At 39.3% G+C, this 14,356-nt stretch overlaps 1 protein-coding gene across 2 annotated transcripts in view; it reads right to left on the bottom strand.

The window, feature by feature from the left end:
* Positions 1–1,769: 1,769 nt before the first annotated feature.
* slc39a11 (solute carrier family 39, member 11) overlaps positions 1,770–14,356 on the bottom strand; it is a 143,704-nt gene continuing 131,117 nt past the window's right edge. For both annotated transcript variants that reach the window (XM_088000921.1, XM_088000922.1), the window contains exons 7-10: positions 6,146–6,215; positions 2,895–2,993; positions 2,652–2,810; positions 1,770–2,134 (exon numbers count right to left, since the gene is read on the bottom strand). In XM_088000921.1, the coding sequence (XP_087857047.1) occupies positions 2,056–2,134; positions 2,652–2,810; positions 2,895–2,993; positions 6,146–6,215 (407 nt within the window). In that variant the 3' untranslated portion in view covers positions 1,770–2,055. The remainder of the gene's footprint in view (positions 2,135–2,651; positions 2,811–2,894; positions 2,994–6,145; positions 6,216–14,356) is intronic.

Genomic DNA, 14,356 nt, shown 5'->3' with positions numbered 1-14,356 from the left:
AAGAAGCTCGTATAGAATTAGAAAATTCACTCAAGAATTTCTGGCAGATTCACAGTGAGTGAACTGTGGCTTGAGACAACGCATCGAGAGACACTTTGCACATGGGCTACAAACATCTCATTACTCGTGTCACATCACTCCTGAATCAGAGACAACAGAAGCGTCTTACCTGGCTGTGGAGAAACCCGACTGGACTGTTGCTCTGTGACACAAAGTCTTCTTTTCAAATGGAAGTAAATTCTGCATTTCACCTGGAAATCAATGTTCCAGGGTTTGGAGGAAGAGAGGAGAAGCACGCAATCCATGTTCCCTGGAGTCCACAGTGATGTTTCCACAGACTTTAATCTCAGACAATAGCATCCTTCAACCATGTCAACAAAAAAAAGGGAATTGAAGCTGGTAGCTCACAGGTGTCCACATGCATAACGTCAGCATTCCAAGAATAAACTTCAAACTATTTGTTTTTTTCTTTTAGTTCCCCTAAACAAAGCCTCTAAAAATGACTGACGAAGACAATCGCTTGGTCGTTTTGTGCTTTATACATTTGCTGCTTCTGAAGTTGGCCACTAGATGGCAATAGATGATGCTGCATTTGAAAGAAGAAAAATCAAAGATGATCCCTGCTGCATAAAAATATATGTAATAAGCATAAAATTAACGTATCCTCTTGTACAGTAGCATACCTTCACAGATTTCATAATGTGAGTTATATTATGCAGTTTTGATTTAGAACGCATTTACTGAGTCATGTTGCCAAAAATGATGCATTTCATGTTCAGATGCAATACTGACCATCTCTATTGGTTCATCTATAGGTCAGTCAGAGAAGAAATACAGAAAATGCTCAATATATTGAAAGTTTTCTTAAATGTGAGCTTTCATTAAAAGTGAAAGGACCAGAGTCAAACAAACAAAATATAGCACCCTCTGGTAACGGGAAAGTAACATTTAATAGTTTCCCCTTTATATCATTATCATTACCACTTGGAAGTTTTTTGTTTTAATAGATTTTCAGTGAATATCTCACCCTGCTATATATTAATCCCCAATAAAATAAACTACAAAACTGTTTTGTTAGCAGATTTTTAATATTTATGAAGTTGAATGAAGGCTTCCACCTGTACTTACAGGATGAAGATGCTGCCACAAGATGGCAGCATCTTCATTGAAGGGAACCTGAGAGTGGTCCAGATATCTTTAAACTTCACCCAAAATATATATTTTTTTGCCCATTGTACTTTGAAATAATGCTTCGCCTCCCACTTTGGATCATGACAGTTTTGTTTAATAAACTATAATTGGCTCTTCTATTATCTGTTTTGTCTGATTACACCATTTTCAAATGAAATCAAATGTTAGAACCTTATGAATGAACTTTGAGTTGCCCTTTTTGCCAAATATCTCTTAACTCTTAATTATATTCATTGACTAGTTTTACTATAGTAAAAATATGCTAAAATAGCGCTACTCTTACTTAAATACATTCCTTCCTTTTTTTTACCACTTTTATTTACAACAATCATGTTCAATTCCAAATGAGCGAGCAGGTGTGATTCCCTGATCGACCAGTAGATGGCAGGAGACTTACGCTGCCCTGCAGCGTAAGTCTCCCTCTGTTCAGTTTTGTGTTACAACAGAGGAGGGAGGCAAATATAAATTATAATATATGAAGACAAGAAAAAACAGATTCAGTAAATTTAAGTTACTAGTATGATGTAACCTTATTAAATCCCATAATACCATGTTCAAATGAAAAAAAGACAAAAGCATAGATTTTAAGTGGTCATATTAAAGATATTTTCTTCTGAAAAAACATCAGCAAACAAAACCTTCACCAGCACTTGAATCACAAAACCTTCCTGTCTTATTCGACTGTAAGAATCTCATAGAAAACATTTCAGTTCAAGTACAGCAATCATTGCATGGAAAAGTTAGCTCACAGTTCAACTTCAAGTAGCGGAAATTGGACTCAACAACTGGTTCCCTTCTTTAAAACTGAGGTCAGCTGTGCTTCTTTGAGCCTTGGTTTATTTCTTTTCGGTCGCCATGGCGACCTCAGCCCAGCCCCACGTCTAGTGACATCATCACGACAAATCCCAGAATGGAGGTCCACGAAGCCAGTCTGCCGTTACCGCTGGTGGCACCAAAAGACAAGAGATAACAGCAGAGAACAGGAGGTAAATGACTTATAGAAAAAAAAGAAGTAAATTTCAGAAATTTGGAGATTAATCTAAAAAATTTTCAAGAAAAAAAACAAGGACATTTCTGAATTCCAAAAGTCTAAAATTTTGACTTTTTGAGCTTTTCTGAGAAATTTCCGAGCAAATTTCTGAGATTAATCTCAAAATTTCAGTTTTCTTATCCTTGCAAATTTTCAAATTTTAGAGAACAGAAATTTCCCACTTTTTTCTAGCAAATTTCTGAGATTTATCTTAAAATTTCAGAATTTTTTTTTCTAGCAAATTTCTGACTTTTGGTGCTCAGAGATTTCCTTGTTTTCTTTACAAAATTTCTGACATTGATCTAAAAATTTCTGAGTTCTCTGGCAGAAATATACTCCTGTCTTTTTTTATCTACAACGGTCCTGATACGCCGTCGTACATTAGCACTCCAGCCTTCTCTCCGAACGTCAGCCATATTTTTCCACTAACCTGACTTGAGCCTCAGGAATGATGTCATCCACGACGACATAGACCATCGCTCCGGCAGCAAACGCCAACGCGTACGGCAGCAGAGGTTCCGCAAATACGACAGCGGCAGCGCCCAGCAGGCCGGCAATGGGTTCTACCATTCCACTGAGCTGACCGTACCTGGTGGAGAAAGTGACGTCATGATGGAGGCCAGGACTTTTACAGAGCGGTGCTACAAACCAGCAGATGAGAAGGTTTGCCTACCAGAAGGCCGTCCACGTTGAGACCCCGGAGCCCCTCAGAGGCAGGCTCACCGCCAAGCCTTCTGGGAAATTCTGGATGCCGATCCCGATAGCCAGATTTCTGAAGGAGAGCAAACCATCAATAATCAATAATTGATTAAAAAATATATATAAGCAACTGACACCCTGTCAAATGTCTTAATTTACTTTGGAAAAAAAAAATTTAAAACTCAAAAATTTTGATTTCCAAGGAGGAGAATTTGTAGTTTCTTATGAAACAACCTCAAAATCCATTATGGCTCCCTCACAGGTATAAAACTTGGAGATAGCTGAAGTTAAAAAGACCATCTTGTTACAGATTCTTGAAAAAGTATTCACACCTGTTGAACTTTGTTTACATTACAAGTTGGACCCGATATTATATTACAATTTTATGTGATGAACCAACACAGTGGTGCAAAATTGTAAAGCAGAAGGTAAATGATGCACGACTTTCAAATCTAGTTTTCAAATCATTGCATTCGTGACTAGCTCCTTTACTCTGACGCCCCTAATTGAAACAATGAAACCATTTGCCTTGTGAAGTCAACTACTTCTAGAACATGCAATGAAGTTTGTTGTTAAAATGGGACAAACAGTGGAGACGTGAATTCCTTTGCAAGACGCCGTAAATATTTTACATCAGCAGGTTGAGTTGCATCAGTTCACAGCTGAACCAGGACTGGGTCCACCGTTTTCTTCTTCATCTGTACTGAGAGTTCTTGAAATGTTCTCCCCTGCTCTTCTGTTTGAGATGTTTCTAAAGGGGCAAAGTTTCTGTTTGTTTCTAGCTCTGTGTCCCAGTCAATTCATCTGTACTGACCTTGTAAATAATTGATATCAAGATTTATTCTTAGTGCAACTAAAGTCAGTCTAAGGACCAGCACTAGCACCAGCTGTACAGTTTGAGGAAAAACAGTTTACAGTTAAATAGTGCAGGGAAGAATTTTGCACTGAATAAAGCTGTTCTCTTAATATGTGTCCTCATATTAGTAATGATGATATAGATTTTACTCTCCAGGAACAACAACATAATTTAGCGATTATGTATTTAGCTGAATATTCAGACTGGGAGGATTCTAACAAAGTGTGTGCAGTTGTTTACCTCAACGATTTACTGAGGCACTCGGCAAATTATAAACAGGAAAACCGAAAGTATAAACAGTGGGACGTGAAGACTAGTGTCCCAAGAAACTCAGAAGAACATCCAGGAACTTTAAGTTTTAAAGTTCTAACAACAATTTTCTGATTGGATGGGGAGGCTGCATGCAAAGGGAAATATCAGCCCTTTCTTGTAGAGCTGCACGAAACATTGTAAACTACAAGTTATTTACATATCATATAGTCACACTTATCAAAATGATGAATCGCTAACACGGAGTTGACTGCACATTTTTTTATTTTGTCGTTTCTTTCTAAAAGGTAACAATTACAATAAAGATCTGATCTGACATGCAGCCCTATTGCCTAACATTACTCAGTATATAATAAGCGTAAGCCAGCTGTATGAAGATAAAAATATTGTCTTTAGTCCCTACACTGAAAACTTAGAGCAGGTCCTTTACTGCCTATAACACATTCAATCTAGAAAGTGGGCATCTGTCAGAGAATTCTTGGTCGTAAAGAGAGAGAGAAAAAAAACAAAAAAAACAAGTGAGAGTGACTAATTTCGAGTTTGTTTTTTATTTTTTTCCAACATCTGCAGAGACCAAATGGTCCGGGACTTTTCATACACGCTCTAGATGTGGCATTAAACTGGGCCAAGTTAATAGTTGACACACTGAACCGGGTGCAAGGGGATGCACACCAAATGCACCGTTCCCCCCCCGCACGTTGGCGAGACACGTACCGCTTGGTCGTGCACTTATGAATTTTTGGAACTCTGCACGAATCACACGTGCTACTTTTCACCCAAACTGGATTATCTGGAAGATGTTCTTGCAGAGCGGGTTGGTCCTCTTACATTGGCATTTATATAATCCCTCTATGAAGGCTTATGTTAGTAAAATGTGGCACCAACATACGCGGCTCACGTGCACTCAACGCAAACTTTCAAAAGAACTGTAAATCAGCTTTTAAGAGCTCCAGAGGACGCTCTTGTCAGCATCCTCTGTAGCATACACTAAGTAATAAAACAAATTCAAAGCAAAAAGAGATCTGCAGTACCCACAGAATATTAGCATACTATGGATAGCTATGCCCACTGAAATTACTCTAATTCTCTGCACTGCTTGCACTGAGTCACATTACACGGCCTCATTGGCCCAAAATAACTGCCCAAAGGGCTCAACATAATCTTAATCTCAAAGGACCTCATCATATGACCTCTCACCTCTTTGTCCTTTTGCTTCTCTTTCCTCAGGCTCATTTTTCTCATCACCAAAACAAGCCAAAAGCAGCTACTCTGCTTCTCTGGTGTGACATCTCCAGATTGGTAAAGAACTTACTGTGATGAGACTTACAGATGCAGAAACCAACCACGTCTACCGCTCCTGGAGATGGACTTATAGGTCTGTTATTGCATCCTTTAACAACTGATGGCTTTTGATTGATGTTTCTCTCATAAACCTCTTGAGTCTTTGTAGAACAACTGCATTTATACTGACAATAAATGACAATAAACTCTAATATATGAACCAATTCAATGTCTTCTGAGACCAAATGGTTGCTAAACCTGTTGGCAAAGATGGTCAAATCAAAAGAATAGAATAATAAAAAATTCTAATCTGATTTTCTTTTACCTGTTCAACAGTAAAATCATACAATATTTAATAAAATAGGTCATATTTTGTTTTGTAGTACAGGGTTGTATAAAACAGCAGAATTATGTAATCAGATTTTCTGAACAGTGGAAGGCCAATCACCAGCAGGTTACTGCCCCAAGATGATGAACAAATTATTTATTTATACTGTAAGCATTTCTGCAGAACCATGTAGCTCTGCTGAGGAGAAACCGGTAATTCCACGATGTAGCCACTAAATGGCAACAGAAGGCAAGCCCTTTCATCTTGAAGAAACACATAAAACATGTTTATTTGAAGTTTATTTAAACTAATACATTTTCAAAGGTTAACAATAAAAACACATTTAAATGTAAATGGTCATTATGTTTTTGCTGTCATAAAAAAAAAAAAATCTTCTAACATGATATGTTTAAACCAAATACATAAATTAAGGGATTCATTAATTAGGACCGAGTTTTGCACCAAATAAAAACCTTGATAGTCATCTTACCTGGCACTCTCAAAGGTAGCAGAAGTTGTTTTTCCTATGGCTCCGAAGCCGACCCCTACAGCCAGGCCCTCTGCAGAGGCGGAAAAGAAATAGCAGACGATTGATTTTCATCATTTTGTGTCCCACACTATAGGAAAGAGGAGGAGTAAAAAAGGTCAAACTTAGAAAACGGATAACTAAAGCAGCAAACGACTCAATATCACAGGCAGTACAACATACGGAACGGAAGAATGTTAGAAAAATACAAAGATATCACAGGATTGTCAGCTCACTGAATACAATGAAGCCTTGTGAGGATTTCCACTGTGTATCTTCTTCTGTTCTTTTCTTTGCTACCTACAGTCAGGTTTCCAGCAGTGATAAATCTGCAAAGGCAGCTCCGAAACATGTTTGTTGAACTACTTATGTATTCCTGAGAGCCAATTATAGAAAGAAAAATGTATTTATCCAAGCACTGTTGAGGTGAAAAGCACCGTCATGTTTGTTAGGAATCTTGTGCAAGATGGGACCAAACAAAGTGCTATAATCACTCTGTCAGACTGCTCTGACTCAGAGCTCAAACATATTGTACTGTATATAAGCAACACTTCCATAACTTGGAACCATCTAAATTACTTTCAGTCCAGACAACTTCTGCCTCCACTTCTATGCTACCTGTACTGCTTACCGTCTAAACCACTACCTAAAAAACAAATTTGACAAACTCCAGAGATTTAGTTAACTTCACCAGGCCTATAATCCGTTCATTCCTCCAGCCACTGGGGGCACTGTTTGAACGCAGGGTGTATAGTTGAAGTGGAGGTGTTAGCCTTTTACCACCCAAATCTGGATGAAAACTAAATATGGCATTACTAAATTCAGCGGTGAGTTGCTTGACATTCAGGTTGTTTAGATCCTTGTGCCGAGTGTTGGTCATTTTACCGCTAGTGGATTTTTTTAGGTCCCGTTTCATCTATTTTACAACTTCCCTGTTCACAGAAGTCAATAGTGAAGTTGAGTTATTCTTGGTAAGCTTGTGTATGAAACTATTTGAGATCCAGAAATATAGAGCTTCTGATTGATTTTCGTTAATATTTTAAGGGTCCTTAACTGTTCAGATAAACTGCCATTGACCAATTTATTTTTATGATGGTGTTGACATCTTTTGAAATGCTAATGCTTGTAGCGTTGTTATTGAAGTACAGAAGATACAACATTTTTGCGCAACACATACTGTAATTGTTGAATGATTTTAAAAGCTAACTTGGAATTAATATAAAACTTAATTATTAATTTAGTCCAAGAATGTATGGATGTAATTTAGAAACGTTAGCCGATTGCTAACTGCACCTTTTGCCAGCATTATTTGTAGGTCAAAGTTTTTTTTGTTTTTTTTTTCACCCCTGAATTTTTGCTAAGAGTAGTGAACCAGTGGGACTATTGAATCTTTTCCTTTTCTTTTCATCTCCTTGAGTCTACATTTTGGATAATTTTTTATGTTGTTGTTTTTGCCAAATACTAAGGGTAAAAAAAAAAAGAAAAACAAAGAAAAGAAAAAACTTGAACTATTCCATAGTTAGTGGAGCATGACTGAGCCTTTTGAGGAACCTGGGATGTGATGGTTTGTGCCACTGATATAATTTGGTCCACATGATATCCATCTGTTAATTTATTTCCTCAATACGTTTTTGCAATTTAAATCAAGTTTAGTTGATTTTGTTTTGCTTGTTCGTTCACCACGAGCTCCTACACTTCGACAACCCCCGACTTAGGAGATTAAAGCTGTTCTCAAGACGGATTTCTACAGTTGTGACTGCCGCAACACGGCTGCTGCTTCTCTTCCGTCTCTTCTGTGTCCTGACCACCCTATGCAGCGTCTCCCTCCACTGTCGCCCTGGTTATCTCATTCGTTATGCTTGTCACACAGGCTTTGAGCGCTCTTCATTCAAACTGAAAGCGAAAAGGTCACGGCGAGCGATGTATCTGTGAGCGCGTCAGTGTGCTCGAGAAGCTCGGGAATGTGTTTGCGTGACCCGTGAAGACAGATCTACTGGCTGCTTTGCATTTCCCGCTGTCACGGCACCTCTCCACACTGATTACAGGTTGTCGGGGCTTGAGGACAGGTGTGGGCTGATCAGCCGCTGAGAGCCTTACGTAACATGAGGGTCACGACGCTGACGCGAGAGTGGGGAGATTGTAGGTCCACAGTCACCCTTATACAGCCCTGCATCTTTCCTGCGAGGATTGAGCAGGTATGGAGGCTGAATGAAATCTCGATCGATTGGGCGGATTTGCTCTGGCTTTAATAAAACATCTACTTCTAACACTTCTTACACATTATGCGGCTTAAGAAACTTTCCAGCAGTTTGTGTCTTCATTTGCAGCAACTCTGCTGTGTTTTTTCAGCTCTTGCACCAAATGAATAGAAAATGAAAAACATGGACTATTCAACCACATGTGGTGCTGAGAGCTGCAGCTGCACCCTCGATGGCGTTTAATTAGTCCTGTAAGCTGTGCCCGGAGTAGCAAACTCCTCTCTGCAGTTACAGTAGGAGTAGATGCACCACAGTGCACAAGAGTGGGATCGTGAGAAGTTGTGAGTACTTGTGAGACCAACCATCCTCAGCGGTGTGCCTAGATTATTTTTCTTAGGGGAGGTGGGCAGGGGCGCAAACTGTAGAAGGGTCGCACATGAAAATTAAAATTTTATTCTAACACACTGCCTTAGATTTGATTGAATAGTGAACAAAACTATTTATTTACACAAATAAATCTGTTTAGCATGGGAAAACTATTGAAATCCCTCTCCCCAGTGAATCTCTCCAGCTCTACCTGGGAGATCCCAAGATGATCTGAGGACACAAGGAACATATTGTCCCTCTAGCAAGTTCTGAGTCTGTGCTGGACACTCCTCCCCAGTGGACACTTGAACACCAAGATGCCCTGGAGACTTCCTAATCTGTTAAATAATGTCCATCACAGCGGATTAAGCTCTCCATCATGCTGGTATCTATTTATGCCATATACACAGGTATATTTACAGCATAATTATTAGGTACAATGGCACTGAAGTAGTATTTAAAATGCAAAAACAGATGGCTACCCTGTATTCAGAGAATACAGTGGATGATTAAGTCAGTGGGCAATGCAGATTTTCATTATAAACACCACAGGGTCTCTCAGTGGGCTAAAGTCTGGAACAGAGCCCATGAACTCACCTGATGTTGCAATTGAAGGGGTAACAACAGGTCATCCAGAAACATCCTGAAAGTCTTTCATTGGAAAAGCACCGACACTTTTCAAAGATTCTTGTCAGGTCATTGGACAAACTGTATCACAACACAACACCAGTCAAACTCTGGTTGCTTCCGCTAGGGATGCTACAGAGCAATCAGGTCCATTCATTAATATTTATATAAACACTCAACAATTCCTAAATCTTTAGGTGTTTTCTGGCAGACTCTGTTCAATTGACCACAACTGCAACCCTTGTTACATTTTCAGCTGTTGAGGTTCACTGTCACATTGGACTGCCAAACAATCCAAACTAATCTAAATCCTGTTCACCTACTCGCCTGTGGTGGCATGGCAACAAGAACCACCAAAGGACACAAAAATCTCTGAAGAAGACATGAGCGCAACTTCCTTCTTCACAATATGTAAACAAAATGGAGTGGCATCAAATTTTAGCAGTTTTAAGATTTCTCCTTTGTCTTTGGCAAAGAACCACAAGCTATTGCTCCAGCTAGTGTTATACTCACACAATTGTTTTGGTTGTATTTATCCAGAATGCCCTGCACTACAGTCCGCTTCCTGCTTTTGGAGCGCTCTCTGGTCCGCTTGGCGTATGCATTCAGGAGCTGATATCACTGAATATCAGCACTGTATGTCTAACATACTGCAGGTATTGTTAGACATTCTGTGTGTGGTGAAAGCTGTATTTTAACAGCAAAAGACCGACCAACTAAAGCTTATTTAAAGAATTTCAAAGGAAAGAGAATATCCTGGTCTTCTCCAGCTTGATTGGCAGCATCTATTTTTTCAAACTTCATTGCTGATGCCTTTAACTCCTGCTATTTTTGTAAACACACCTGTCTTGTTAATCAAGCACTAGTGGGTAAAATGGTGATGGTAAATGGGCTAAACTGGCTTTTCTGTCAGTGATCACTGAAAGCACTTTATGTTACAGTCACATTCACCCAAACTTTAAAACGCACAATTTGTATGAATACACAGATCGGTAGGAACTTGGGGTTAAGTCCAGGGGCACATTGACATGTGACAGGAGAAAGATGAAATCGAATCTATGACCTTCCATTTCAAGACGACTACTCTACCCACTGATCCAGTCACCCCGGATACTTTATCACTTAAGTGCATCAATGGTGTACTTCGTTTTTTAGGGCCTAAAGATTAGATCATTTTTGTCTCAACTTTTACAAGCTTAGAAGTGACCAATTAAATACATTTTTCTCAATGTCTGGTAGTTGTTTTCTCGTCTATCAAAATGACCTGTCAGATTAAGAGTATTGCATGTTCTTCTATTGCTCATTACTTTGAATGAATCCTTTTTTTATGAATAGTCCGGTTTCATTGATGTAAAAATGAAAAAGAGTATACAGAAAAATGAAAAAAAAGGATGAGCTAACAGGAAGGATGGAAGGAAAGAAAGTGAGATGAGACAGCTGTAGGTCTGAAGGGCCGAGGAGACGCTTCATCATAATCCAACATCTGTGATTACCTCTGACAACAGGGCTTTCTGCTTCCAATCAACTTCCATCCGGTCCACTGAAGGCAGACATCCAGAGGCTAAATTATGTGAATAAATAACCTTTGGTGCTCTTTGGATTCCCTTAGCTATCTATTTTCAATCTTAGAATTGCTGTAATACTACTGAGTCAATAGAAACTATTGTGTACAGTGTTCTACTGAGCCTGAATGTAAAACAAGCTGCAGCAGTTAGGACTGTGGATTCAACATCCTGTTGGGTATGTTAGCAAATTCATTAATAGATTAATTAATTGATTTTTCTCTAACTTGAAAACTTTTTAGCTTTCTTTAATCATGTTATATTATTCTCTCACCAAACACAGACCTAGAGTGTTGCTTTGATTCTTTCATGCATGTTTGAGAAATCCTTAAATCTCCGATGGCAACCATATGGGGGTGTCTAAATGCCTGGTCTCACAAAGCACCACCTATTTACCCAAAGCTCCACCACGAAGATTCATCCCCCAGTCAAGCTTCCGCTTCACAGACGGCCCGTTCCCTGTGCCCTCCCCACTCAGCTCCTCCAGACTAGCGGCAGCAGCAATTAGCAAACACCTGGTGGAAATGAGAGTCTGCTGGGTTTATCATACGAACTACTCCTTAGTCCAATGCTACTCAGAATGGTTGTAAATGGCATCTTGAGAACCAGTATTGTGATGATGTGGGAAAGGTGGAGTGTCGGAAAGAGCAGGAGCTTCTTAAAGACACAGAAGTCAATTTCAAGGCATCAAACTGAGAAGTCACTTTTTTTTAAATAAAAGTTTTGTTGGCTCTAGTGGCCTTTATTTTACAGTTGTCAGAAAGGAGGATGGGTAAAGATAGAGGGGCATGTGGCAAAGATTGTCGGGCCGGGTTGAGGACTATCCCTGCAGTGGCGCAGAGGCAGGGGAGAAACTGCATACTTTCTGAGGTGTATGCGAACATATCATCGGCGCCCCTGTCCCCCAGGTTATAAAAGGTTATAAGGTTATAAAATGGATATTGCTGGACATGCATTCACTTTACTGGGGAGGAAGTTTTTACAAGTAAATTTGTGTTTCTAGATGTGAGCAGCAGTCAATCCTACCCATTTCCTTCTCAATGTTCTATGCTCTTTTAAGCGTCTGATGGTGCTGCCACTGACAAGACCATTGTCACAGCAGTCACTCGATTCCATTCCACATTCTTTTAATCTCCACTCCTCACCCGCTGACACACTCCTTTCTCCACCGAGCCAAACATCTCTACCTCAACTCTCTGCTCTTGTCTTCTATTCAGCTATGCAATTTTAGTCTTTTTTTAATAGTTCTTATCTCCATTGCCTGAAACTGACTAAAAGTAAGATTTTCTATGGATGATGTACAGTTGTGGTCAGAGGTTTACACATATTAATCGTGGGAATGAATATCAACAATTTTGTTTGTTCATAATTTACTGCATATTTTCCAGGGTGCAACTATATAGTTGAAGTGATTTTGGACAGCAGCTTCAGCCTTTTGACGACTAGCCACATTAGCTGCTACAACACACAGTATAACTGAGCAGTTACGTGTTACGAACAGCAAATAGCCATAAAGAGTTAATATATAAACAGATAATTTTCATTTCATCCGTCATTTTTACTACTTTACTGATGCAGATACAGGAGTGTTACTGACCTTTTTAAATTGTTGTAGTGCCAGCATAGCGCCCAAAATCACTTCCCTTTTCCTGTTCATCTGTCTGATTGCAAATTATTCCCAAACGCTTGTGTTTGCCTCATTGGCTAAAGAGTACCTGAACTCTTTTTCCACATGTTATTATCCTGTTTGTGCCGCTTTAAGTCAAGCTAATGGCCAAGGTCAGTCATCTAACTGTTAATGTTGACTAACGATTAGATGACTGAATCAAAGTCCTCTGTTGGACATCAAAGTTGTCTAATAGAGGACTTCGATTCAATCAAATGGCTGAATCACCTCCTCAGTAGGAAGTCAAGTTCTCCAGACTCCTGATAAAGACCTGATTATCTGACTCAAGTGTACTGAAGCAGAGAAAATCCTAAAAGTTGCAGGACACTGGCCCTTGCCAACTGGAGCTCCAGACCCTTGCCATAGGCTAACTATTACCTGGACTTGTTTTTGTATCATCGTGTTACAAACATCGTGGTACTACCACCATGCTTGGCAACAAATATCGTGTCTTTCATTTGGAAGCCTTCTTGACTTCTCCAATCACACCAAATTGTGTGATCATTGCCTGACCTTAACATTTTTCCAGGCATTTGGCTCATCTCTATGTATAACTACAAATCCCCGCATTACTTGAAGTTCTGTTGTACACCACTAGCTCTTCTTCTGCTGGCACCATTGTAGTCCAAGTGATTCAAAACTGGCATCATTGTGGACATTGACCAGTTGTCTTACAGTTCTCCTTCAAAGATCTTTACCTAATTTCATTGGTCTTTGACTTCTTATAACAAATCCTTTATGGTGATGGCACAGAGAAGCTCAAAAATCTAAAATTATGAATGTATCAAGTGATCAAACATGGCATGAGCCTAGAAGGGACCCTCTCAGCCCAAAAAAAGCTTTGGTCAAACTCAAAACATTTGAAAACAAACAATTATTTGACTTTTAGCTAGTAAACCCATTCAGTGAAAATACATTCCATTTGCCTTCTTTTGGTCAATCCAGCAGTCAATACTGGTTGCCATGACCTTGATTTGTCCATCACCCTAATTGGGAACAAGCCTAAGGGTGGCCATGAATGTTGGGTTCTGTCTCTGTAGTGCACTAACAGTGCTCACATCCACTTTGAAGATCAGATCCTGTTATTATGCAGCTGCTTTTTGCGGTGTTCGATGCCAAGCTTATGCCTTCAGGGTGACGACTTCTATTGAGCCACAGACAGATGGGTGTTAAACTAATAAGAGCACTCGTCATGCCCCGGTAAGATGCACTCGCTGAATGGTCAGTTTTTATTTCACCACAAAATAACTCAACAAATTACTCCTCCACATTAGTTGTAATGCTGACTCTAGATTTTGGTGGAAAGTAGATGAAAGCTTTCATCACCTTGAAACAGCCAATGGGTTTATTACAGGGTACAGACCTGTGCTTGTGGATGATGTTAAATTATATGATTACTTAGGGGAAGGAGCACTTCAAAGAAGCCAGAGAGCTACCCAACACTGGAAATTTGGGAAGCAAAATTACACACTATTAGCATAAAAGAACACGTCTGCTTCTAAAAGACACTTAATATCACTAAACACAAAATCTATTTTAACGGTAATGGCACTAACATTTATAACATATGTTAATGGTTAAATGGACAATATAATAATCTAAACAGCTCTTTGCTCAGATTTTAGCTTTTTATGACAGAGTCTAATAGCTGTATCACATTAAGTATCTGTCCTGCATTTCAATGGCCTACAAAGGTGCTCAACATCAAGTTAAGCCAGGCTGCCACATATGTTTCAGAAATGTTTCAGTCTTTTGC

The sequence above is a fragment of the Poecilia mexicana genome, unplaced genomic scaffold (genome assembly GCF_051168715.1).
Source record: "Poecilia mexicana isolate PSO_F unplaced genomic scaffold, ASM5116871v1 scaffold_19, whole genome shotgun sequence".
Lineage (NCBI taxonomy): Eukaryota > Metazoa > Chordata > Actinopteri > Cyprinodontiformes > Poeciliidae > Poecilia > Poecilia mexicana.
Note: the sequence above shows the minus strand (reverse complement) of the source record. Positions and strands in the feature narration are given on the sequence as shown.